Source organism: Sander vitreus, chromosome 20 (assembly GCF_031162955.1).
Source record: "Sander vitreus isolate 19-12246 chromosome 20, sanVit1, whole genome shotgun sequence".
In the NCBI taxonomy this organism is placed as follows: domain Eukaryota; kingdom Metazoa; phylum Chordata; class Actinopteri; order Perciformes; family Percidae; genus Sander; species Sander vitreus.
In genome coordinates this window covers 13,428,062-13,455,937 of record NC_135874.1, presented here as the reverse complement: position 1 = coordinate 13,455,937, position 27,876 = coordinate 13,428,062, and the positions used below count along the sequence as shown (strand labels likewise).

The 27,876-nt window shown below is 38.8% G+C and overlaps 1 protein-coding gene, 3 non-coding genes and 1 pseudogene across 4 annotated transcripts; 4 read left to right on the top strand and 1 right to left on the bottom strand.

The window, feature by feature from the left end:
• Positions 1-3,103: 3,103 nt before the first annotated feature.
• On the bottom strand, positions 3,104-4,756 carry LOC144535585 (adenosine receptor A3 pseudogene; annotated as a pseudogene).
• Positions 4,730-7,878, top strand: rpl13a (ribosomal protein L13a). The gene is made up of 7 exons (XM_078277558.1): positions 4,730-4,775; positions 5,399-5,471; positions 5,699-5,764; positions 5,975-6,076; positions 6,699-6,784; positions 6,985-7,044; positions 7,623-7,878. Exons 1-7 carry the CDS (start codon positions 4,755-4,757, stop codon positions 7,830-7,832), a joined length of 618 nt encoding a protein of 205 aa, XP_078133684.1. The 5' UTR covers positions 4,730-4,754; the 3' UTR covers positions 7,833-7,878.
• Positions 5,550-5,632, top strand: LOC144535776 (small nucleolar RNA Z195/SNORD33/SNORD32 family). The gene has a single exon (XR_013503694.1). It is a non-coding gene; the product is annotated as a small nucleolar RNA Z195/SNORD33/SNORD32 family (small nucleolar RNA).
• LOC144535777 (small nucleolar RNA Z195/SNORD33/SNORD32 family) lies at positions 5,819-5,896 on the top strand. The gene has a single exon (XR_013503695.1). It is a non-coding gene; the product is annotated as a small nucleolar RNA Z195/SNORD33/SNORD32 family (small nucleolar RNA).
• LOC144535778 (small nucleolar RNA SNORD50) lies at positions 6,519-6,592 on the top strand. The gene has a single exon (XR_013503696.1). It is a non-coding gene; the product is annotated as a small nucleolar RNA SNORD50 (small nucleolar RNA).
• Positions 7,879-27,876: the final 19,998 nt, after the last annotated feature.

Sequence of the window (27,876 nt, the reverse complement as noted above, 5' to 3'; positions counted from 1 at the left end):
TTTTTCAACCTGTAGCCATCGTTTTGAAGTCAGTGTGCTGTATGTTTCAGGCAAAAGGCCAAAGCAGAAACACTTAAATATCTTAAATGCTTCACATGGCAACATCAACCTATCTTCTTGTGTGATGTTAAAATAAATTTGTAATGTAAATGGCATTGGTAGCTCTATTTCTTTAGTCGTGTAATGATTAGTTAATCAACAGGAAAATTCAATGATTTTGATAATCAATTAATCATCCAAGTAATTTATTATGGAAAATTACCAAACATTCTCTAGTTTCTACTTCTCAAATGTGAGGATTTACTGCCTTTTACTGTCTTATGTGATTGCACATTTGATATCTTTTAAGGTTTTTGGACTGTTCAGATAAAACGAGCAGTCTGAAGACGTCACTTTGGTCTCTGGGAACAATATTTACAATGACATACTATTGATTAATCGTATGAATAATTGGCATATTAACTGATGAAGTGAAAAATCAAGTAGGTGCATCTCTTATATCTTTAATATGAAAAGTATATAGACTATATACAGTATATAGATATACTTTTGTGACATGACGGTAATTGGAACTATTTAGGAATATGCACCATGTTGATTTTGACACACGGCCCTGGGTTTAAATGAATTTTGTGAATGTGTGATTGTGCTTCAAGTTGATCCTTAATCATTCATCATTTCAGTTGATACTCTGCTTTAGTGGTGCATATCTGCAACAAATATCCATGAACCAACTGACATACAGGCCAGTGAGGGCTGGGGTAGTTGTTTACGTTCCCCAGTTGGTAATCCAGCCTTGAAGCACCGATGTGACATGCACTGGATTTCCAAGCTAAATAAATCAGACAAAATTACAACTCTTGTGTGCATTATCATGAAATGCATGAGCCCACATAAGCACGGAATGATCTTTAAGTACGCATAGTACACAATAACATAATTTTCCTCAATTCAACATAAACCCATTCTAAGTAAAAATTACAAGCAGCATACAACAGGATGGTGCTTTTAGGCATTATGTGAATATGAGTATTGACGTGGACGTCGTTAGGCCTATTTTAGAGTGGCTGAAGCTACCCCAAAATATTCTTAGGCCCCCCAAATAATAAGAAAAATAATAATGAGATTTAATTTTTAATTAATTTATTATTTATTTTCTTACAGGGCACTCGGTATCACTCACTACGTTGAATCAATCTTCCTTCACCATTCATCTGTTTGTGTCATCGTGCACTGCTGTTTTATTTATATTTCACGAACTGTCAGCTGGTGGAAAAGGCAGAGACAGAGACTCAACGAGCGCCCGCGTGCACGTATGTGAACGAGCGAGGTGGAGAGTGACTGAAAAGAGAGAGCGCCAGGCGGCATTAAAGGGCAACTATTATATAGCATTTTCAGGATTATACTTGTATTTTGTGTTTGTACTAGAACATGTTTTAATGTTAAAAAAAACACTTTATTTTTATCATACTGCCCATGGCTGCTGCACCTGTATTCACCCTCTGCATGAGACGCTCTGTAGGAGTGCCTGTCTCTTTAATTCCTCCTCCTGAAAAAGCCCAGTCTGCTTTGATTGGCCAGCGCGCTTCCTGGAATGTCCGGAGCCTCCGCTCTAGCGTTATTATGGATCCCACGTAACTTCTAGCCAAGTCCCGCCCTACGAAGCAGGCTGATTGGTTGGGGTTAGGCATTGACCTTGAGTGGTTAAGGTTAGGATAGCCGATTGGTCAGGGGATAGGACCTGAACAAATCGGGTTACGTTACCTTGCGTAATACGCCTGACCTATAGTAGTGTGTGACTGCTATTGAAGGGCGGGTCTTGCCTAGAAGTTGCGTGGGTTCCATAATAACGCTCCGCTCCGTGTTTCACAAGTTAAAGCTGGAGCTACTGCAACAGAGTATATAGCAGGACTTTGTACTATGAAAAATCACCAATAAAGGAAGTATGGTCGGGCCACACCGCCTATCTATTCTGGCATATGCCTTGAGGTGTGAGCAGTGTCAAATGTGCATGCATACATTAGAACATCCTGCCATTCGGTCTGGAACATTTGTATGGGAGTAGAAACTGTAGAGTCAGAAGAAAGACTAAGCAACAGTATAACAGATTCTTAATTTTCCATTACACCGTTGAGCCAGATTACTCTTGGGATTGCTTGTTAAAAATACATCAGTTTTTATGAACTGGTACAAAAAAAGAAACATCTCTATGGTATATTGTTTTTGATTTTTGTTAACGGTGGTAGTACAACTGGTAGTTGGTCACATATTGGTGATATTGACCAGAAAAATATAAACATCTGTGCAATGTAATGCTATCCAATACAACAGCTCTGCAATAAATGCTACCTGCGTGATACTCGTAAGGTTTGAATGTTGTAAAAATTAGTTGATTCAACTCTTTGACTCTTGTATTTTGTGGTGGTGTTGTATTTGACTGCACTCTTTGTGCAATTTTGGTGTAATGTGTAATTCTTCTCATTTCCTTTTCAATAAGGGAACACATTTAATAAGATGTCTGTTATCCAATCCTATACAATGGATGAAACGACAGATTAAAGAAATTACACTACAGCTCACACCTGTCTAATATGATCTATACTGTCTAGTTCTTGACTATAGAACATTACACATGGGTTTCTATTTTTCTAGTCAGGTGTAAACGGCTACATGCCATAAAATGAATGTTCCCAAAGTAATGATGACAATGACAATAATGCTTAAGATGTACCAATTTATCTTTCTTGTATCATAAAAGTTAAATTATTTTTCAAAGATAGAGAAGGTAATTTCCAACACAGTGTGTACTTCCTGTGAAATTGACATAAAGAACTGGAACTTCAATACAACCAGAACAGTGATAATGCCCTTTCCTCGACAGTGACAGTTATTTGCAACAATCACCCACATGTTCACCCACATCTAATATAATATGTTTTACAATGTTTAATTATGCTCAACAGCGTCAACCTGAACTTTAAGAACAAAGAAGCAAATAAACAAACAAAAATCTTCGGTAACACTTTACTTGAAGGTATCTACATAAGAGTGACATGACACTGTCATGAACATATGACAGTGTCATGACACAGTCATGACATTGTCATGACACAGTCATGACAGATCCTTGAATTTCTTCTCCACATGCAATATACCGTCTCCACAGCTTCAGGTAGGCTGTCTTGATCTTTTGTATTTTGAACGCATACACAAGTGGGTTTAACAGCTGAGTTAGCATGAGAAAGCAGGACGCCAACATAGAAGGCTTTTACTGGTATATAATCTGGCCCACCAAAGTACAATATGCAGTTCATAATGTGGAGTGGGAGCTCGGACAGGGCAAACAGAGCCAAGACCAGAGACAGGGATCCTGCCAGCTGTTTTTCTTTCTATAGGTAGATCTGAGACCGTGTTTGGGCACCGTTGCCTGGTTTCTCTCGAAGGTTTCCTCGGATTGTCCAGAAAATGTAGCCGTACAATACAGTCATCACCAACAGAGGTATCAGGGAGCAAAGAAAGAATCTAAAGTAAACCAGGTATGACATGGGGATCACATCTATAAACCTGCAAACAATAGTAGAGTTAACTGACTTAGACCAGGTTTCATGGTTGAACCATCCAAGCTCAGTGGTATTGCAACAAGCCAACAATGTCTCTGTGTTACAGTCCTTTTGTACCTGTAACAGAAAAAACACAAATTATTGATATGTCTAATTATGTATTTACAATGCACAGTAACCATCATTAACTCATTGTAGGGATGTACAGTAAATTAGTGCCTTTTTATAGTTCAAGCCATGCAAAGGGCCAGAGATGATGTTGAGAGAAAATGGATAAAAATATGATTGATGATGATGATGATTCAAATGATTCAAAATGCTTTTACTGGTCCACAGTGCCAAAATAACCAACATGTTACCAAGACAGCAGCTAACAGCAAGAAGCACCTCAACACACATGTGGTGTGTTGTCTTTGTGCTGGTGGTTGTGGGGGCTGTGCAGGTCACAAATTTTGATCGCGATTTCGATTCCGGCTCCTAACAATCTCAAAAACAGTGCAATCAAGAAAAGCAATTATTACGTTTGGCAAGTAAACTCTCATTTTGTCTTGTATTCTTAATGACACTTGCGCTTTCACCCCTCCTGAATCTACCGAGCAATTAGTGTAATTAAATAGTCTTATTTTGACAACTTATCTAATAGAGAGAGGAATTAGGTATGGTATTACTTTACACGAGCAGATGGATAGCATTTAAGTTCTAGCCTACAGAAGAACTCAACAGGAGCACAGTCAGACCTAAGTAAGTCCCCCCCATGCAGCTTTGATGTATCTAAAAGCTAACATTAAAGTAATGTTTGATAGTAAGATTTTGCAAGGGAAAGTTTTGCATAGCCTGGGGGCTAAGCCCCCCTGTCTTTCAATCCTAGTGACGTCCCTGATATTGATATCAGCCCAATATTGGCAAGCAGTCTGTTGCTGCTGTGTGCTTTAACTAAAGGTCCAGGTTTAAATCTTACAACACTAATTGAGGACAGTCAAAAATATAAATTCTCAATTGGGAATCAAGAAAGCATCAATTTATTGGAAACAAAAAAAAAATCTGGAATAAAGTTTATCTAAACTTCTCCCTCCATACTACGGCGGCGATAGATTTGTACACACATTCCCCACGAGAAAGAAAGAAATATCGTCACTTCCGCCTGCCCCTGTCTTTTAGCACGGGCAACCCCGTGCGTCTTTCTTTTCGCTCATCATGGCGGACCGGTTCAATAAGGTGGGCAGCTGCTGCGGAATCATAATGTCTTTTTTTGCTATTTAGTGTAAGTTAAAGCTGATATTTTCTAGTTAACCTGTGGGAGAAAACTTAGAGACTCCTTAGTGTAATCGTTGTTTTGTTCGATGTTACTCTTAGGACTTTATTTTAGGCCATTTGAGACCGCTAGCCGTAGCTGAGTGGATATGCCTTCATCATGGCAGCTTCCCTAACTAGCAATGCCGTTAGCTTGCTAGCTTAAATTTGTCAGTGTAGCTGTAGATCTTGATTAAATACGTGTAATTTGTCATTTAATAGATCCATGTATTGTAATTTTACATCACGGTTTTATACTTGATAGTTCACCCGTGTTTAAGTCTAAATTATAGTTAAGGTGTTATCATGCTTTGACAATGATGCTAAGCTAACGTTATGTCCAAATCCATGTGGCAGTTACTGCAAGGTTCATGGAGAAACGCTGTTTATTTCATACTCGTTTTAGTTAGCAATTATTGATTTTAAAATGTGCAATTTTGCAATGTCTGCCTAGGCGGTACTATAGTAACGTTATATAAAACGTGACCAGCAATAGTCCATGATTTTTAGGTCATAATTAAAGTTCTTTTTCTCTTTAAAACCTGCAGGTTCTGCTGCTTGATGGCAGGGGCCATCTACTTGGCCGGCTTGCTGCCCTTGTGGCTAAACAAGTTTTGCTGGGTAAGATTCTTTACGTTTTGACGTTATATTGAAATATTGGAAGAGCGCTTGAGTGAGAAGCCCCTGTATTGCCTCTTGTCTGTCAATGATGATAACTATTACCTCATTGCTTGAGTTTAACGACCATGAGAAAACTCACATGCACTACCATCTGAGACGGGCCACCGATGATCATCAAAAGGACCAGATTGTTTTTGTCCAAACGCTAAACTATTGTGTTCTTTTAGGACACAAAGTGGTGGTGGTGAGATGCGAAGGCATCAATATCTCCGGCAACTTCTACCGTAACAAGCGTAAGTAGGCTGCATGCGTGTACAATGAAGCTTCTTTCATTGTGATATAAAATGCTTGTCAGTGATGTTTTACCATTATTCGAGTTTCAATGACCATGAGACTACCTTACATGCACTACCATCTGAGACATCAGCGTTGCATACTGAAGTTATGACTGCCACTGCTTGGTGCCTTGAAGTATTTGTAACTGTTAATGTGCCCCTCTACAGTGAAGTACCTGGCTTTCCTGCGTAAGAGGATGAACACCAACCCCTCTCGTGGACCATACCACTTCAGAGCTCCCAGCAGGATTTTCTGGAGGACTGTCAGAGGTGAGAATGTGACACTACTCTGGACATGGAAACTTCCTCACCATAACAAATGATTTAAATACAGATGAAAGATCCATACACCGATTTCCCTAACTGTAAAGACATGCACTATAAATGTACTTGAAATCACTTCAGTTAGTAGATTGCACTTGCATAATTTGCTGAGATCAGTTTAAGATGAGTAGGCATGTTTCATATGCAGCCTACACACAAGTACAACCTACTTAAGTTTTGTGTGAGGCATGCAATATTCAAAAAGTGGTTTGAATGTGGCTGAGATGCCCTATTGGTGTAGTTGTGTGCCTTTAACTATAAATCATAAGAACCCAATGCAGATCCAGTGTTGGATTTAAAAATATAAACTTAATTCTGACAACTGCATTGACATCTTTTGAAGTGTGATCTTTGCATTTATTTGACCCAGCACAAGTTGTTCCTTGCTTGACAATGATGAGCTCTTAATCCCAAACTGATCATCTTTTGATGAGACAACTTTTCGGATCTGATTGCTGAGTTGAGTGGGGACGTATATTTGTGCTAGGACAAATACAACAAAAATTTGATTCAGCTGCAATGGTTATTTTAAACATGTATTGAACAATCAAATTCTCTGCTTTAACAGGCATGCTTCCCCATAAAACCAAGAGAGGACAGGCTGCTCTAGATAGGCTGAAGGTGTTCGACGGTATCCCCCCGCCCTATGACAAGGTGATGAATCTCAATTAACAAAGGGCCACGTTATATCTTGTTTGGCCTAAATGTTTAATTCTGCTGTCTGTGATGTCACATTACCTTAAACTACCTTGTTTGAGTAAAACTTTGAAAAGAAATAACGTCTGAGACATGTTGTTCTATCAATGTTTAGATGTGTGGTTTTCTTCTTTATCTGATTTTGGCTTGTTTCACAGAGGAAGCGCATGGTTGTTCCAGCTGCTCTTAAGGTTGTGCGTCTGAAGCCCACTCGCAAGGTGAGCCCTGACTATTTGATCAACAGCTGACTGAGATTTGAGGATTACACTTTAAATTGATAGCTTACTTAGCTGTATAATTTGTAACTACGGACAAACTCAAATCAAAATGCTTCAATTTACTAGGGCTGCAACTCTTTCAGTCGATGTTATCTGTCGATTATTTTCTCGATTAGTAGTTTGGTCTATAACCTTCAGATAACTTGTAGAGGATTCAAGAAACTAGAACATATTCACGTTTAAGAAGCTAGAATTAGTTTTATAAAAGATTTAAACCGATTAATCGATTATCAAAACAGTTGGCGATTAATCTTTGCAGCACTACAATTTACCTGCCACAACAGTTCTAACTTGACAATGCTGAGAATTTTTTCCCGAAGCTGATCATCTATTGATGAGTCAAACTTTTCGGATCTAATTACTGAGTCAAGTCTGGGACAAGTTGTACCTCAAATTGAAGCTTTAAACATAACCTGTCCAAAATTTATTTTTCTTCTCTTAATAAGAATGATCTCCTAGTAAATGTTCACTTACCAGTGATGCACCATGAAACTGACTTTTTTGACTTTCCCACTCAGTTCGCTCTGCTTGGGCGTTTGGCACATGAGGTCGGCTGGAAGTACCAGGCCATCACAGCCACCCTGGAGGAGAAGAGAAAGGAGAAGGCTAAGCTTCGCTACGGCAAGAAAAAGACACTGATCAAGCTGACCAAGCAAGCAGAAAAGAACGTTGAGAGCAAGATTGCAAAATACACAAATGTTCTGAAACAGTTTGGAGTCCTTGTCTGAGCTGTTTGTCTCTGGCCAATAAAGATGAATAAATGTTTATACTAAGTGTATTGACTTTTTCATTCCTCGTGGCTAAAAATTGCACTTGAGTTGAAATGGAGTGTGATATGCATGCTAATAGTAATGTGAATCAGATCTTGCAGTACGGAGTGGGGACGCTACAGTATGTAGCTGCAATTCACATGCTACCTGGGCCTAGTTTTTAAAATGTGGTTGCATATTTTAGGAATGTGTATATAACCCTTGCATTTGACGGGAGTTCTTAGCAATTAATATGTATATATTTGACAACCACATCACAATTTTTTTTTTTTCATGTCTCAGTAATGCACCAATGCAAAGTTCAGCACATAAGTCACTTTGCTATTGCTTCTGTAATTAAAATTATTTCTGCTCTCATGGCAAACTAAAGAATCAAAATATTGTAGAAGCTAGCAGTGTTTCTCCCTCAGAAGCCTGGCTAAAACACCAGTAGTGTGAAGAACATGATGGTTTCAGGCTTAAAATTAGGTTTAAAGTCTGAGTTGCTATACTACATGGAATTGGGGAAAAAAACGGCCGTTTAAGAATTCAAACTCACTCAAATAATGTGAGTGAATGTAAATGGTCTCAAAGTAGTAACCATATAGGATGTAACCAGTAATGGTACATATGAAGTTACATTTATTTTCCCAGCTAGTGTATTGAAATAAGTGACAAACTATAGAACATTACCTAATTTATCTGGAGCTTTGAGTCTTAACATCTATGTTCCCTTTTCATCCTTTTGTATCTATATACAGTTGTGTTCAGAATAATAGTGTTTAAAAAAAAGTGAATAATACTCAAAATCCTTAGAATAGCTTTTAATTCCATAATATCAATGCATTGGGAACACTGCACATTCAATTCCAAATCAAAACATGACCAAAATTGATCAAGTTTGTGTTATACCTTTACAGAAAGTGAAGAAAAAGGAATATTAGGCTGTTAGGCTGCATTTTTCTTTACAAACTCAAACATTTACTGTATAGACTGAAAAATGTCTCACGGGTTTGCTTTACTTTGAATCACTGCACTAATATTTAGTTGCATAACCATTATTTCTGAGAACTGCTTCACATCTGTGTTGCATGGAGTCGACCAACTTCTGGCACCTGTGAACAGGTATTCCAGCCCAGGACGATTGAACTACATTCCACAATTCCTCTGCATTACTGGGTTTTGCCGCAGAAACAGTATTTTTGATGTCACCCGACAAGTTTTCTATGGGATTGAGGTCTGGGGATTGGGCTGGCCACTCCATAACATCAATCTTGTTCATCTGGAACCAAGACTTTGCTCGCTTACTGGTGTGTTTTGGGTCATTGTCTTGTTGAAAGAACCATTTCAAAGGCATTTCCTCTTCAAGTATTTTGATGTCTAGAAACTGATCCATGATCCCTGGTATGCGATAAATAGGCCCAACACCACAGTATGAGAAACATCCCCATAACATGATTTTTGCACCACCATGCTTTACTGTCTTCACAGTTTACTGTGGCTTGAATTCAGTGCATGGGGGTCGTCGGACAAACTGTCTGCAGCCCCTAGACCCAAAAAGAACAATTTTACTCTCATCAGTCCACAGAATGTTGCCCCATTTCTCCTTTGGCCAGTCAATGTGTCCTTTGGCAAATTTCAACCTATTCAGTACATGTCTTTTTTTCAGCAATGGGACTTTGCGGGGGCTTCTAGCTGATAGCTTTGCTTCACATAGCCTTCTTCTGATCGTAACAGTACTCACAGGTAACTTTAAGCCTTCTTTGATTTTCCTGGAGCTGATCATTGGTTGAGCCTTTGCCATTTTGGCTATTCTTCGATCCATTTGAATGGTAGTTGACAGTTTTTTCCCACGTCGTTCAGGCTTTGGATGCCACTTCAAGGCATTTGAAATGATTTTGGCTGAGCAACCTATACTTTTCTGCACTTCTTTATATGTTTTCCCCTCTCCAATCAACTTTTTAATCAAAGTCTGCTGTTTCTCAGAGCAATGTCTGGAATGACCCAATTGGCTGAGTATTTCAGTGTGAAATGCACTATACTTCCTTCCTTAAATATGGGCCATAACTGACACCTGTTTCTTCACAGAATCAATCACCTCACTAATTGAACACAACACTGCTATTATTTTGAAAATGCCCCTTTCAATTACAGATTCAATTACACAGAATGAGCAGCATGCATGTCATGACTGTTGGGTCTGTTGGTTTTCTATGACTCTACAACACTTACTAGTAAATTGTTTGCCATGTAGAAATATCACTTCTACCAAAACATTTGATTTATGAGGTTAGTGATGTTGGACTGCTATTATTTTGAACACAACTGTATTTGCCATCTGGGCCATTCAGCTTCCCATTTGTTTTACAATCTGCTACAGCTGTAGTGAAACAGGATTATGGAAGTTGTTCAATGTTATTTTGCCTCGACTGTAATTATAAGGTTGCTGCAGTATATTGATTTATTTTAAAGATTACAAGACATGTAAAGACAGTTGAAAATATTATGATCACACCACCATGACATTCACTAATTTCCTTTTGGCACAATTTTATCATTTTCAGGGTTCAGAGTTGTAGCAAAATCAGTTGCAGTGTTGAATGGTGAACGTTCCCACTGCAGTTGAACCTTACTACCAGCAGAGGGCAGTGTTATGCTTAACTTCAAGTGGGATCAATTGTAGAAATTCTCTTCAATGTAATCACCTAATTACTGTTCTCCTGCACTGAGGAGGAGTGAAAAACTAAATTCTTCTTTCTTTCCTACTGACTTATCCTTGTAAAAAAAAAAAAAAAGTATTCATATTCTCTAAATACTTAATGCAAAATATGACGCAACCTTTCAATAACCTATGAGTAAAATAATACAAAATACCATCCCGATAAGTGGACTTGATACATGTTTAACTACATATACAATAATATGGTTAAAAAATAAAGGATTACTCTTCAGAAAATACAGTTGATTCCAGCTAATTATATTTAGGAAGTCATCACACTGTTCACACACACACACACACACACACACACACACACACACACACACACACACACACACACACACACACACACACACACACACACACACACACACACACACACATCATCATCACTACATGTTATTGCATTTCTTCAAGAACAATTTATTCTGTGTAGCCCAAAATAATCCCCTTTCTAAAAACTGAATCTCTTGGGAAGGAACTGGCGGTCTTCTGTGCCCTTTTGTCCAGTTTTCTGTACCTCCTTTAATTAAAATAGGACAGACTCTGAGGTCACTACAAAGCAAGTCATTCCCTCTTTTAACTGGTGCTCTAAAGAGCTGGTGAGACATGATTGACAAAGTAAATAGCTAATGAACATTGTTGAGCATTATTTATATGGATCCACGTAATCACATCGGGCTCATGGCCTTTTTACATGACAACACTCACCAAACCTGTACTGATTTGACTCTGCAGAGGACCTGCTTACTCTGCAGTGGGATATAGATGCCGGTTTTCATGAATTGTGTGTTGGGGTACAGATTCCAAACCTTTCTTCTTTGTAATTCCAGTGATTTTTCTTTCTCACGTTGTTTCATTTAAAGGGTTTTTAGATCTTAAGTGTTAAAATATTCCAGTATTTCAACAAGAAATATAGAAAATTCTTAAAGAGTCAAAGTGCAACGGGATTTTTTAACCTTTTAATCTTCTTGTGATTGATCTTTGGACCCCATGAAAGGTCCAATAGGAGTGTTGCCTGGTGTTTTTCGGATGCAGTCCGAGTGTCTTTGACCAGTGGTTACCAACCTAAGGGTCGAGACCTTTCCAGTGACACAGAATAAAACTATAATTAAAACCTAATCTATTTTTTGAGGTGTAAAAAAACAACAAAAAAACCCTTGTTGAGATCATTTGACTGTTAATCTCCATATCTGCTGAGTCTCACAGTCACTTGTCCCAAATAGCTCTGACCTCTTTTTAAATTAATAATCTGTATTCTGAGGTTGCCTCCTCACTTTCACTCTTTCCTCATAATATTATTTTAGCATAATAGAACATGTGTGGTGAAGATTTCTTTATAATATACCAGAACATGACAGCTTCAGAACCACCATTTAGATTCTATTTGTTGAAGTTGGATTCTCAAACTGAGACGAATGCTTAAAAGAACTGACACATTCAATGGACTTCCTCAAATAAATATCCTATATGCTGTAAAATAGCGTCGTTGATCTTCATTCACCCGGAGCTACGTGAATCAAATGCATTTCACATGGAGTTAATGCTTTTTTCCAGAGGCATCTGGAAGGCTTTCCTGCTGCCTGTTTCAGTCTCTATCATCATGAACAAGGCTTTAAAACTGGCATTTGAATAAGAACTTACTTATGTGCCTGTCCTACCACAGCAGACCTCTCAGCAGCACAGCACGTAAGCCATTAAGGCTTCAAATGCAGCCATCCACCTGCACACACACACACACACACACACACACACACACACACACACACACACACACACACACACACACACACACACAGCACGTAGTTTCATTATACTTCAAAATGCAGCCATCCACCTGCACACACACACACACACACACACACACACACACACACACACACACACACACACACACACACACACACACACACACATATACACATTAACCACCCCGACTGATAGAGCTCATCCAGAAAAAAAATCATTCTCTAATGAATCAATTTGAACCTTGCAATGTGAACTGCAAAAATATAAATTATTTTTCTGTTGTCGCGGCTTTGAGGAGGCTGTTTTGCTTGTGTGAAATTACCTGTAATGAGGCAGATATTGAGTGAGGCTGTTGATGTCAGGGGACAAATTTCACACCAATATGTCCGTACTCACCATTGTCCAAACACCATTGTTCAGACTGCACGCTGGAGTGCCGACAGTCCCTGCGCCAGCTCTTTTTGTACACTCTTTGTTCACTTCGATCATGATAAGCCACAGCAAATACAGTATAATGATCTTCTTCATTCTTCACTTCCAGCCATCTGTCTTACGCTCAAGCAGGCCATATCTGTGTCCACTGGATGGATGGGTGCTTCAGATGTTCTTATGTTTTGACATCAATCTATACTGTCCTTATACTGAATATTGACTATTGACTATTGAATATTGAATATTGACCTATTTTGGAAGCTGGAGTTGAAGAAGTTTAATCACTAAACAGCTCAACATTTGAAGCATGTTGTTTGCATAACTTCCCAAGTGTGTGATGTATTCTGATGCTACATTATTTGTGTGTAGGAGTTGGTGTTGAATATACGTTATGTGGCTTATATATTATACAAAATATAACAGGAATAGTGATTTCTGAAAGGATCCCTCAAGCCATTTAAAGACACAGTGAACCCTAACCTTAACATCAGTGGTCCCCTTGTGCCCGTGCCACTCGTGGCGTCTATCCTGCTGCGTTTTAACCCTAACCCTACGTTAAATTATTTCTTGTTACATGGTAAATATGTGTAAAAGTCCAGCATTTTAAAGTATTTTTATATTAAGATCACGATTTATTCGTTTAACCCTTATCCTGCTCTTCCTGATCTAACAGAGCGCTGTACAGCGCCATAGAGAGCCGAAGTGAAACTGGAACTTTGAGGTTTTGTTACAGAAGTAAGAAAACTTCATTTTAAAATCCCAATGGCATTTGTAATGACACAAAAATCTAAAAATCTAACCTTGGAACGGAGTCCTTTTAAACAGTATGTTGTCTGGTTTGCTTCATATCTCTAGATGAGGATGGTAGTTTTTTTGAAAAATGATCTAATACATTTCCCAGAAGCCCTAGACCTTTGCAGACCTTAGTCCATTAGTAGTTTCAGCTCTAGTCACATTACTAGAGCTTTAACTGTGACTTTCAGGCATTAAAAAACCCCACTAGACAGTGAACTGTATCTGTATTCAAAACCTGTATGGGGTTTTAATTAGATTAGATGCTGAGGCACCAGAGGAGAAGAGGCACATTTCATTAACAAACCAAACATAGCAGCAAGAGCTTTCATAGGGCTTTTGCAGTTTAATGAGAAGAGTTTAACTGCCATCAAGCTGCAGAAAAACTGCGTTTTTATTTCTGTTCACTGGATAAAGCTTGTCAGGGAGTCTTAGATGACACATACAGAGGCAGAGAGAGACGTTTGCATACAGAAACCCACACAGTGATGAACTTCTCTGATGAGGCTGCGTTCGAGAACAGCGGTGTATCCTTGTAGCAAGGGGCTGTACTCCCACATACCCACCTGCAAGCTGGCAAAAATCATTTTGAAAGTACGTTCTACAGTTTATAGTTCCTCATTTATAACAAATAGGAACATGATATCAATAAGCACAGATAGGGAAGAGCAAAGGAGTGCCCCGAGAATCATAAATTGATCATGATAATCGGAGTCACGGAGTTGTACATTCAGTTATTGAATTTCTGTTCTGTAACACCATACAGAATCAGCTCATCATATTGAAGCCATCTCTCTCATTCATGGTTGTACAAGCAAATCATTTCTATATCACCTGTGTTTACTGCAGTACAGTCACAGGGGACCCTCTGCTTTTCCCATGTTCTGACTATACATCAATTCTCCAACAGCCTTCAAGACCTATTACTTTTCCACTCACTATAGTTCTCTTTGTACCTTTTATCCTTTTTTTAGTGTCCTCTTTTCTGATGTTCTTTTACTTGTTCTTAATGATTAAACTTTGAGAAAAGGGATATAGCGTTGTACCATTTGACACTGCGGTAGAAAAAGCACGGGCAGAGCCAACACAGTATAACTGCTCTTTTGATCATTCACTGTTAAAGCAAGGATGGTGTGGATACTTACACTGACTGAGGATGAGCCACTATGGAAGTGTAGTCCCTGTGTCTATAGTACTGGTGGGTTAACACTAAAAGCACTGCAGGCTCTCCTTTAATGAATGTTTCTCTGGCTCATACTGTGCATGGATACACCTCTTACTGACCAATTAATTGCCTGTCTTTTGAAAATAAAAGTTGAATTTGATGATTTAAAATAAATAAAAATGGAAAGTAAATTTGGTTGCACTTTCAAATAAGGCACCATTCATAAAAGGTTTAGTTTGTAACAAATGGCTTTGTAAATGGTTAATAAATAAAAAAATGTATGCTTCATTGATCAGTTATAAGCTATCATTAAGAACAGCATTTGGGTTGACAGGTTGCTCTTAGTCTTAAAACAGTGGTGGGCTTTGCTATCTCTGCTATGCAGTAGTATTATTAATTCTGTTATGCAGTGGCCTTTATGGAGCCAGAAGTCTTTTCTTTATCACATCATCCGTTTTTTTATTTTTTTTTATTTTTTTTTTTTTTTTATGATTATGGTTTTATTTGACACCACTTGACTTTGTGGGTGGTATTACATCTGAAGTGAACACCATCACAGCTTAAATGCTCAAGTTGACAAAACAAAGTATGAATCTAGGCTGTAATGGTCGTGGATTAAAAAATCACACCTACTTGTTGACCATTTTTTAGCTTGAATCATCTTTATTATGAATTGATCTATTGAAATGGACATCCAGTTATTTTTATGTGTGGTTTGTCCTCTCTGGGTCGTGTGACGTGATTGCTCACTTAAAATTCTCCTGTTCCATTATCATAATGCTAAATGCTTGACCGTGAGTGTTTTTATTAGCTGAACCTTTTAGTGAACAGATGTATGCTGTTCATTTTCCATTTCCTAAGTTGCTTTACATCTTTGATACATGAAGGACAGATTTGGAACAATGGTGCAACAATGATGCAAACTCCACTGCATCGCCCTATTTAAATAATACAAAATAAAACAGTAATGACCAGTATACAATTTTGTGGCAGATATACTGTACAATACAAGTTGGATTATCTCCCTGAGAAGCTCCAAGAATAAAACATGCACATACTGTGAACAGTGACACCCCTTCTCTCTTTTTTTACTATAGGGACAAGATGAAACAATCAGAGAGACGTGTATGAATCCACCTACTCTGAATTTATTCATGATGTTCCCCTGGAAATGCCTGGTAATAAATCACGTCTTTCCCAGAAACCTTTCTCCTCTGGCCCCTATCCCTCTTCATTTATCTGGAGTTTTCCCTCAGAGCAGTATAGGAGCTCACAGAGAAAGAGAGAGAAAGGGTAAAGGAGAGGAAACTCATTAGGTGGAATTAGTTATCAAACTCACAAGTACCGTGCCTTTGCTCAGTGATGCATTAGCAAGTAGATGCTGGGTAACTTCCCTTTTAGTTATGGACATATTTTAAAGGTCCCATGGCATGGAAATTTTACTTTATGAGGGTTTTTTAACATTAATGTGAGTTCTCCCAGCCTGCCTATGGTCCCCCAGTGGCTAGAAATGGCGATAGATGTAAACCAAGCTCTGGGTATCTTGCTCTGCCTTTGAGAAAATGAAAGCTCAGATGGGCTAATCTGGAATCTCCTCCTTATGATGTCATAAGGAGGAAGGTTACCTCCCCTTTCTCTGCTTTACCCGCCCAGAGAATTTGGCCCGCCCATAAGAAAGAGAGAGACATCATGGCTTGAAAACAAGTGAAGCATGGCAGTTGGTCAAGGCCACACCCCCACCCTCCACCTTGCCCCCCCCTCTCTCCTCCTCTATAGCATTTAAAGCTACAGACACAGAAATGGCACATCCTAAGTAAAGCTCATTGTGGGACTGGCTCAAGTGGCTGTAATTCTGCACCAAGGCTGAATTTCGGGAAAGAGACTTCAGATACAGTATTAGGGGACCACTAAGGTCTATGTAAAAGCATCCAAAAAGCAGCATGTCATAGGACCTTTAAAATAGATGTAGAGCATTCTGGTAAAAGGACAAACATTAGTTTGGGACAAGATACACAGGCTGTTTTATTTTGACTATCACATGTAAGGGGACAATAAAGAAGAAAATATCTGTAACTTAATAAAAATTACCACACTGTAAAGATACTCCAAAACAGGATCATGACAAAAAGTCCTACAATGAAATGATTACTTCAAGGAATAGATCGACATTTTGCAAATTGCAGGTATTCGTTTTTTCTTTGCCGAGAGTTAGATGAGAAATTGATACCAATCTAATGTCTGAATAGTAAATATGTAGCTAGAGCCAGCAGCTGTTTGACTTAGCTTAGCACAAAGACTGAAAACCCGGGGGAAACAGCTAGCCTGGATCTGTCCCATGGTAACTAAATCCACTTACCACCACCTTTAATGCTCAACAATTAACACATCATATTTTGTTTGTTTAATCCAGACAAAAAAACAAAGTTAAAAAAACTAGACCCCTCTCCCTGACCCGGTAATGTCCTACCATGTATACCTCCAATAGCCAATTAGGAGGAATCAGCACTGCATCATTAAGTCATTAAAGCCATCTGTGTGGCCGCCTTTTCTGTCCTGGCCCTTGTTAGATCCAATTACCACAAGGGGACGAGGAATTGGCAGTTATTCAAACAGATTGTAGGTGGCAGATGGACAGAAATGAAGACATACTGCAAGTTTTCAAGGTAATGGTAGCAGCAGATAATAAGATGTGTGTCAATGTGTGACTTGTTACCTGTCTGATACTTAAAATTGCCAGTGTCAGTGTCTCTGTCTGCAATCCACTCTCTTCTCTGTCATTGTGTTAGTAGAATCTGTGAGAGTCTAATGTACGGTGGCTGACAGGGGCAAACGCCCTGCAACTTAAGAAAACGTCTTCATTAATTTGACAACACATGCGCAGCATTTACAAACCCGCTGCAAATACACACAACACAACCAAATACATAAACGAGCTGCAAATACAGAAACGATCCAAAATGAAAAGCACACAAACCCCAAAAACAAATGCAACAGAAAAACGCTGCATCCAGTTTACACAACGAAAGGCGAGGTTATGTCAGAGAGAGTGGATAATTTGTTTTCCTAATTTTTTGATTAGATTTTTAATAAGTGTTCTACTTTTCAGTAACATATATGGGCTAACTAGTGTTAGTTGGCAAGCGCTTGTAGAAGTCAGTCTCTAACACGGTAGCTACGTAAACCAGTTGCTCTTTTATAATACTGTAAAAGACTAGGGCCAAACGTAAAAATGAATATGCACCTTTTTATGTCGCCTCTTTACTACACTTTTCTTCCCGTTTCCAAAACAAACCTCTCATCTGCTCTCTCTCTCTCTCTCTCTCTCTCTCTCTCCCCCCCTAGGGGCCTGAAGAACTTCTGTTGTGTAAACTGGATGCAGTGTTTTTCTGTTGCATTTGTTTTCGTTTTCTGTATTTGTAGCTCGTTTATGTATTTGGTTGTGTTGTGTATTTGCAGCGCGTTTGCTAAATGCTGCGCATTAATGACGATGTTTTCTTAATTTGCTTGTGTTTTGTCTATTTGCATGTGTTTTGTCTTTTTGCATGTGTTTTTTTTGAGTTGCAGTGCGTTTTGCTCCTGTCAACCACCGTACTAATGACATGGGATGTAGCTCTTTAAAATCTGGGAACACCCACGAGAAAGTGAAAGCCTAGAGAAGAGATGGATGCAGAGGATATGCTTGCATCTGTGAGCCCACAAGAATGCATATTTATTACATATTGCGGGAATACACATTTGTATGCTCGCATCCTTCTTCGATGTCTTTCTTATTCTCACAGACATGCACAGGAGGGTATTTATGCAATGAAAAACAACATACTTTTTTTCCCTAACTCTCACTATTTACATATACATGCTTTGTTCATCCCACTTTTCTCATGCATCATGTCATTATTTCTGTGCTGCCAGTCTTTTCTATATGGATTTCCTCAGAGACTCTGATACTTGACTCTAACAAGCACAAAGGCAGGAACAGTATGCCAGCCTTAAGCTCCCTGTAGACCAATGGCAGCTGAGGTCAAAAACAAAGAAAACTTCAAAGTTTGTGTAGCCTTGAAAAAGACAAGCATGAACACAATACAAGCACATCAGAATGCTCATGCTGGCAAACAAACTTTAGCACACTTGTTAGATTTGTTTTCCAACATCAGGATGCAGTTTGTTGTTGTTAGATGTTGGTTTAATCCTGCAAACAGCAATTGTCTAATTATAAATTAGTGACTGTAACTAGGCTAAGCTTTGGATTTCTCCACATGCTGAAGCATTGTACATGGTGCTGTAGTAAGACAGATAATTGCAAATAGTTTGGAGGTTGGGGTCTTTTTTTAATGCCTTTTTAAAACCAAAAATACACCAATAACAATGTATTGTATGGATTAAACAGTGTGTTTATCTGCTCTTAACGTTGCATGTCTGGCTAATGGAGCCAAGGAGCACATTATTAACTTAGCTTGGACCCTGGCGTACTAATCACTCAGACATGACAGGAAATATTATTTTAATTATCTAAAAGGAAATGTGTTGGTGCACAACAGCTTCAAATGGAAAGCACATTATTAACTTAAGTTACATTATTTTGTGGGGTTACAGGTTATGTATGAAAAAGCCCCATTCAGGACTGGAACAGCCACTGTGTGGAGTGGATGCTACTATATCAGAGTTTAGGCTAACTTTCGCAGGGCTGATGGTACGTGTCCACTGGCATGCGTCATTTCCACGCGGGGCCATCCCTGCAGTCAAAAAATGCCTATGTGGACACTAGAGGATGGATAAGGCATTTTTAAAATTTTTAAAATTTTAAATTTAAAAAAGCTTATGTAGGTGCACGCCTGTGTTAACGTACTGATGCGCTCATCTGTTGACATTTCCGAATGCCTTCCTACAGTTGCTTAATAAAAGCCGGCTTTCTACACAAACAAACGTATGTGTCATTAGTATGAGAAGAAAACGAGATTTTAACTGTGTCAGGCTCGAGTCGGGCTCGGACATAAATATCTTAACGGGCTGGGTTAGGTTACTGCTATGTCAGACGTGGGCCGGGCCGGACAGAATAATGCGGCCCGATCCGCACTCTAGTGGACACGTACCATAACTGACTCTACCCTTCAATAGAAGAACAATGCTGCTCCTTTATTTCCATGTCTTCTACTTGAATCATCAACTGGTGAGGATGCTGACTTTTGTCTTAGTCTTTTATTATGATATCATGTGTGTAGCCATCAATTGCATATTTATTACACTTTTACATGGACTCAGGGATGTTGATTAGCTAGGTAGCTATAGCTGATATAAAATCTGCTATATAGTTGTCATTTCAGCCAGCAAAATAGACAGGTACTGGCTTGAAATGAGAAGCCTGCTGTTTCTACCTCTGCCTAATACAAGGACCTATTGTTTCAAACATAAAAAGTAAATCAGTGCAAACTGCATATGTACTGTGCTACGTTCCGTAGCCTATGGAAATGGGAAACTTGACAGATGGCAACAGGGCTTGACAGGGTGAGTGTGGTGGAGAAGTCACCTGTTTAGGCTGTATGGATACTATATTATTTTATGTTTGCTATTTACAGTCACTTCTCAAGGAGTCATTGCTCTGCAAGGTGGAAAATGCTGTCTAGCATGAGCTTGAGAACTAGACAGAACCTTTGGGAGTTTCTTGCAAGTCAATAAGTCAACCTGAAAAAAACTTTCTATAAAAAAACAGCAGCAGCAGCAGTCTTGACATGAGTGAATCTCATCCTAAAACCTTTCAGAGGGTTAGGTTATTTTGGAGGCACGACATCGAATCGCCTCCTTTGTGTGTGTGTGTGTGTGTGTGTGTGTGTGTGTGTGTGTGTGTGTGTGTGTGTGTGTGTGGTAAAGGGAGAAAGCAGGATAGGGCATCAGAGGAGACTTTAATCGTCAGCTGCACGGTGAGGAATTCAGGGTGAGCCTTGAATAGATCCATTGTTCATCTCTGGTGGGTCCGGGCATACACAAACATCTATGACAATGACCTGACAACAGGTGCAGGTAATCACACTATCTTTTATGGTTTTCTTTCACTCTATCTGCCTTCTGAAAATCACTGACTGTACATGCATAGGAGCACTGATGCCTGACTGCTCCAAACCAAACTACGTTAACTGTTACAGAAAATGATAGAAAATTTGTTCCCACACAGCGCTGAAAAAGTTCAACCTTCAATTGACTTATTAAAGCAAATTCCCCCTGACATATTTATCACTGCTTTTTAGTAAACTCTAGATATTATATACATCCAGTTTGGCCAGTTTGAGTGTAGTTCCTATCCCTCTGCTCTGTTACTTGACAATATTTGAAGGAGGCAAGCTCCATTTGAAGCTGTTGTCAATTTGAAAGAGGAAAAATCTATGAAGGTAAATGTATTGCAAAGTGTGAGAACTTGTAGAATGAAAATCTGAACTCTGGTCTTCATAAATCCAAGATACCTAAATAAGGTAATAATGGACATTCAAAGCAAAGCAATTGTTTGTGTAGTTGTTATTTTGCCCATATTGAAGAATGTAGAAGACAAATATGTTTACAAGATTTCAGAACAGTTTATAACTTTTTGAAAGGGTCGATTCACCCATGGCAAAAACCATTTCAAACAATTTCCCCTTTATTATCTAGCCATGCAGATAGTTTTGGTTTTATTTGGCCATGTTATAAAACTGAAGCTAATTTGAAGAGCAAATATTAGTCAGCATATGATACGTGGAGCATGTGCTGTGTGTACATTCACCAAGAACCTTTAAAGTTGAATTAGTTTCCAAATACCTTTACTGGAATGAGAAGACACTCAAACAACTGTACGTCTAACAACAACAAAAATCCTGTATGGAAACATTTATATAGAGAATGTGTACCTGAATTGTGGATTTCTTCTTTTGCTGCTGCAGTGGGTGTATTGATTGGGTGGACAAGCTAATATGTTCCAGTGCTCTTGTGATGAAACCTATTTATTCAAGCTGTAGACAAGACGAGAGAGGAGTTAAGAGAGAAGCGAGATGAGGTGAGAGAGAAACTAATTCGGACCATTAATCATGGCATCTGATTGTGACTGCACTGTGAACATATTCTATTGCTTTCCTGTTTCTGACATTCTCATTAGTACTGCTCTCTCTTGTCTGTCTGTCTGTCTGTCTGTCTGTCTGTCTTTCTCACTCTGTCTCTCACCGTCTTCCTCTTTCCCTCTTGTTTCTCTGTATGTGACTTGATTTGGAAAGCAGCAATGACAGCGGGCTAGATTGTCTCTTTCTTCCAGTAGAAAGACTACTTTCCCCACAATACAATAAATCACTGCCAATAACGCAGTAGTTCAAAAAGTAATTGCACTCACTTGGCAAGACTTTTGATGCCATCTACATCGACGTAAATAATGGAGACTCAAGTACTCAAACTACAGTTTGTGTTCACAATAAAAAGCTTTGATAGTTTTGAAGCACACACAGCATACCCCGGAGCAAGACAAGGCTGAGCGTGAGATTAAACACAGCAATTTACAAGACATGGTAAAAGCAAGGCTTGAGTACATGTAATGAAAATAAAAAGTCACTTTTATTAAAACTTTAATAAAAATTTTTTTTTATGAAATCAGATTTACTTTGTAGGCAGATTACCTAAACTGGGTGCAAGCACAATTGCCAGTAAAGCATTCAATTGAGTGCATGTAAGTGTGACCAACCAACACATTTTTGGTGACCATAGGCGCAAGTGTAATCTGGATGCAGCGCAGCGCAAAATGAAAAAGAGGCTGAAGCAGGGTAAATACATTGTTGGAGGAATGAAGTATTAACATGAGGGTGACTTAGAACAATGACCGTAACGAAACTCCAGGGGCGAGCACTGCAGATCACAAATGTTCACAACATGCTTCAGAAATGATTGTCCCGTACAAATTCCTCCAGGTCTCAAATGTCTCATGTTCCAAATTGCAGCCTGAAAATTGCAAATTTGGTAGCAGGGTAGCAGACCACAAATATGCAGTATTGAAAATGTGAATAATCAGCGTGATTTTGTGCCAAGCAGCACTTTCGGCTCAGCCTGGAAGTGGGAAATTTGGTAGCAGGGTAGCAGACCACAAATATGCAGTATTGAAAATGTGAATAATCAGCGTGATTTTGTGCCAAGCAGCACTTTCGGCTCGTGATGCATCTGCCTCCTAGTCATGCTGAGTCAGTGAGTTGCATCAGGAGCTTGGACCCTGGCGTACTAATCACTCAGACAGGAAATATTATTTTAATTATCTAAAAGGAAATGTGTTGGTCACTACTAGATAAGCAAATAGTTAAGAGTTGCTAAACTTGAATGTGTCTTTAAGTGAGAAACAGAGAGATGCACTAACTGCGACTGTACCATAATGTATTTCACAGATTACATTATACACATTGTCAAATGATATACAGGATGGCTTGTACTGTATATTGGAGCATGCCTGAGATACATGGACTCCAACTGTGAATCACTTTACTTTTACATTTACCCTCCTGCACAGCAGCTTGTCTTACAAGGAACACGTTTCCACATTCCATCTTACAATTCAAATGATAGAATCAGTAACAGAGGGAGAACTGAAAAGTAATTCAGCTTATATATTACTGCTGCCTCAGGAACGTTTCCAGGAGGTTGAATTCTACCCACATCTATACATCCCATTCCCATACCCTCTCTTCTTGAAAAAATGTGAAGGTTGAAAAGGAAATGACAATGCAATATTACCCAAAAGGTTTTTGTTGGCGTTGTAGTGACAACAGTGGCAGACTGTGAGGAGCAGGGGTGAAGAAATAAAAAAAAAAAAAAGGGCACCAGCACTCAGGAAAGTTATGATGCATTTTTGGTTTAACAGTTCCAAACAAGTGGCAACTTCTGGGCCTGAAGTAAAGCCAATCCAGTAGTGCCTTATACCTGCATTCTATTTAATGTCTAGTCTTTTCAATGCAGCATGATGTTCATTTTGTAAATTATAGTCCCATTTATTTTAAAATAGACGATAAAGGAGGGGGTGCTTTAGGGGCGGGGCTACACGCCGACCTGTCAATCATGACAGAGGCTTAGCAATGCTTATCCATGGCCCTGTGTACATTCAAATAGCTGTGAAGGCCCCTTTCACTGTTTGTTTTCACCTCATCAAAGTTAATTGAAACACTAGAAATGTCTTGTTCAGCATTCTGCCAATCAAGCAAGCTAGCGCTAGCGTTAGTGTTAGCTGGTAACTTAAAAGAAAGTCTGCAGATTTTCAACCAGCTCTGTGTACTGCCGTACATGCTGACAAACGGCACCAGTACCCAGAGGTATACGTTTACCTGCAAGTAAAACTCCGCTGGATGACTCAACAGATGCAACAGTGAGACAGATGCGTCATCCCCCCCTAGCTCCGCACTTTTGTCCAAATATGGTCACTTCGGGCTCCAAAATACCAAGATGGCGACAGTCAAAATGCAATCTCCTGGCTTCAAAATGGTGCACAGACCAATGGGTGACGTCACCGATGCTACGTCCATTATTTTCACAGTCTATGGTTCCAAACCCTTTTAAGGCCTATATGGCACTGCATCACATTTTCTTCACTGGAAGGGCACCCTAGAGGGAAGAAAAGTTGATTACTATCCGGTACATTAGTTAGCATGCCAACAACCTGTTGCAACTTTCTTTATTTAAGGGAGACTTGCAACAAAAGAAAATGTTTGATGAGTTTGATGGGAATTCTCAAAACTCACTGCCTCTTTGCCCAATTGACTTGCATGGCTGAGAGTCTTCCTCTTTGCTAAGAACCAGACATCCTGCAGGCTCGTCTTAAAATGCAAATCATATTCTCTGCATATGAACCATGAAAGAGGAGACAGGACTGGAAACAGACTGACATTGGAATAGAGTGAGAGGATGTGTTTACATTTGATCAAGAGTCTTTCCCCTACTGTGAGCACAATACTTCATTCTTCCAGTGAATACATTTCATAATCATGGTGTATAGATAGCTCAATCAACAGTCATCCAGCTTGCGCCTTTAGGTATTTTCACACCAGCAGTGCCAATGAGTCTCACTGGAGCTGTGTAATTGTGAAAGCAATTAAGAGTGAGGGTGCCAATCCCACCCAACCTGCAGTGTGAAACTGGCTATGTTTTATAACCTCATACATGATTCAATGGACCGTAAACTGAACACACAGAGAAGAAGAAGAAGGAGAAAACACAATATAAACATAAGCAGCATATGTATGCTGATTATGTTTGTGACTGTTACTGTGACTGTAACATAAATACTGTTGCTGTTGGGTGAAAACATCGTTTTTAGTTTTATTCTAAATTAAATCTGTAAACTATAGTCCTCCATTTTGGTGCTACTCCATATTGTATGATTGACTTTGCAAAGCCATAACTTTTTTATCACCTCACACACAAAAAATCATTTTGAATTCCAGCGCTGTTAATGTTTCTGAATTAAGTTAAAGTCATTGACCTACAATGGGGCAAAACCAATCCTCATCCTCTCTACGGACATAGACCAGTTTGAAACCAAATAACTGAGCTGCTATGACAGAGACATTTTTTTTAACTTGGTGGATATATCCACGACGTTCCACTTCAGGGATTGGTCCGTTGCCGCCGGAAATTACGCCGCATGTCCCTCATTTCGGCCGGATGTCCGTCACCTTCTGCTTCCTTTGTGTTGGCATTTTAAACTCCGGTGGATTTCTGAGGACTATGGTTAACTGCTCCTCAGATCTCTGCAGAGTAAATCCAGACAGCTAGCTAGACTATCTGTCCAATCTGAGTTTTCTGTTGCACGACTAAAACAAGTTTTAAACGTATACATGTTCCACCAAAACAAGTTCCTTCACGAGGCTATTTTGCAGAGGGACTGTGGCTCCGTGTGGCGCTTAGCACCGCCCAAGACGATTGTGATTGGTTTAAAGAAATGGCAATAACCCAGAGCACGTTTTTATCCCTTCCCGGAATGCTATGTGGACTCGACAGATCCTCCTCCGCAGCGCTGTGGAGGAAGGTCTGGCAATGCAAGACTAATGAAATGACAACTGACTGAACAGAACATTTAAATGGCATTGTGTATTGCTTCTTGACTGATAGGGGTTTCCTGCACTTTCCGTTACAAATCAAAAGAATACAAAATGAAAAAGCTAAATTGATTTTGCACTCACTAAAATACTACCATTTTGCTATTTTACTTTTGAAGAAAGGAGAAAAGGAATAGATTGAATTTCAATTCATTATATAGCCTAACATGCGTTTTACTGACTTGATTACATAATTTAATTATTTTTCCATGCTATTACTAGGATTTGGTGTTAGAATGTTTTAATATGAACATCTGACTACTATTTTTACTCTTGTAATTTGTGTATAAATTATTATTATGTAAGTGATCCAGTTTCCTCAGCCACACATAAACTATCATAAAAACTGAATGTCTGGTAAAGGTTAACATGGCCTTGTAGCACTGAATTTAAGCTGCATGTTCTGTATAAACAATTTAGAGTGGGCTGGTAGGGTTGAGTGTGCATTGCTTTTTGATTATCCACAGGAGAGTGCAGAAGTCTACACAGTTTCATTTTGGATTTTAATCACTCCTTATTATCAGTATTCTGATTTTCATCAATATTTAGTTTGCCAAAGCAAAAAAAAAAGAGAAAGTAAAGAAAACTCCTGGTTCGACATGCAAAATACCTGATACACTTGATAATGTTTAATCAAGCTTTCCAACACTCTGAGGATATATCCCATGTCTGCAAGTACAAGCAGTATATAAATCAGTGTTCTTATTATGTTTGTCTAAACCCAATTTTAAATAAAAAAAAAAAAATTTGGAGCATTTATTTGTTTGATCCCTGTGGTAATTGTGACAGCAGATTCATTGATTTTCCATGGTGTATTTTCTTTGTTTCTAATTTCCATTTTTGGCTTTGCGAGACAAATCAATCCATGATTTTGTTTCTTTTTATGTCAGCACACACAACCTTTAATAGACTATGCCTTTGCCAGCCCTGTGAAAGACAAACTGTCTTTATTTTGATGTAAAATACATTTGAAGTGGCATCCATGTACCACACATATATTGCTATTTTTGTGTTTTGATGCACATTACCAGATGATCACCAGATGTACACGACTGTCTTTGGTCCCTTGCTTTTTTTGTTCTTTATTTCTTGTAGTCATCCTCAAGGGTTTGTCAGCCCTTGGAAAGTTAAAGTCATGAGTTATTGTCAGTCAAAGTTTGACTGACAATAACTCTTTATTCACTTAATCTGTGCTGGGAGGATTTATTTATTTTCTCTGGTGTTCTGACCAGCAAAGAGCTAAAGGGGAATTACCAGAATAAGAGCAGTAGTCTCAACTGCAAATAGACAGCATCCATCATAAATAACAAACAGGACAGAACATGATATGCAGGAAAGACACCACAAGTAAACAAAAATATACAAGACTTTGGCATGCACCCCATTTGTTATTGATTTACAGGGATAAAACCTTATAAATGGCAGCTATTAGAAGCCATAGACAGAGTGCTGACACTGATGGCGCTGCTGTGGTGGAGAGACGAGTGTCATATGAGAGCAGAAAGAGACTAAACAAGTAATGTAGTGAGGACACTAAGGTCATGTCCTTAGTATTGTTTCCAGGAATTTGGGGATTTTAACAACCTGAGGAAGAGTTAACGTTTTACAATTACAGAAAAATCACATCTACTGGAAGCTTTTTGCAAGTTAGTATTTTTTTTTCTCAAGTGACAGATTTTAAGACAACTTGAATTAAAATACAATCATTCTCCACCAGCATTATATTCCTGGCAGTGTGGAGAAGTATTTGTTTCTTAGTTGTTTTTGGTGTATAGTCAAACATTTCTTAGGATTGAGAAAATGTGGACCTTTGCATTTATGATGTCCCGGTGCTTAGACCACCATTAGAAAAAATGCATACTTCCTGCACAACCTGCAAAAAAAGCTTTATTTTGTTCTCATAATCACAAGATGAATCAACAAACACCACCAAGATTTACTTAGGAGTGAGACCAACCTTTTCAAAGTGATTGATAAAAAAAAGAGCAAATGGAGCAAGTGTATTCTTTACTCTTATTGCACCAAATATAGATAGCCTACTGAGAAACACAAATAGTTACATAGAAGAAAGAGTGTGTCTTTCTTACGTCA

Bases quoted from the DNA above. Each gene is read 5' to 3' on its own strand.
- rpl13a (XM_078277558.1), top strand. From the start codon at position 4,755: ATGGCGGACCGGTTCAATAAG. The intron at 4,776-5,398 runs GTGGGCAGCTGC...TAAAACCTGCAG, and splicing joins TGGCGGACCGGTTCAATAAG to GTTCTGCTGCTTGATGGCAG. The intron at 6,077-6,698 runs GTGAGAATGTGA...CTGCTTTAACAG, and splicing joins TTTCTGGAGGACTGTCAGAG to GCATGCTTCCCCATAAAACC.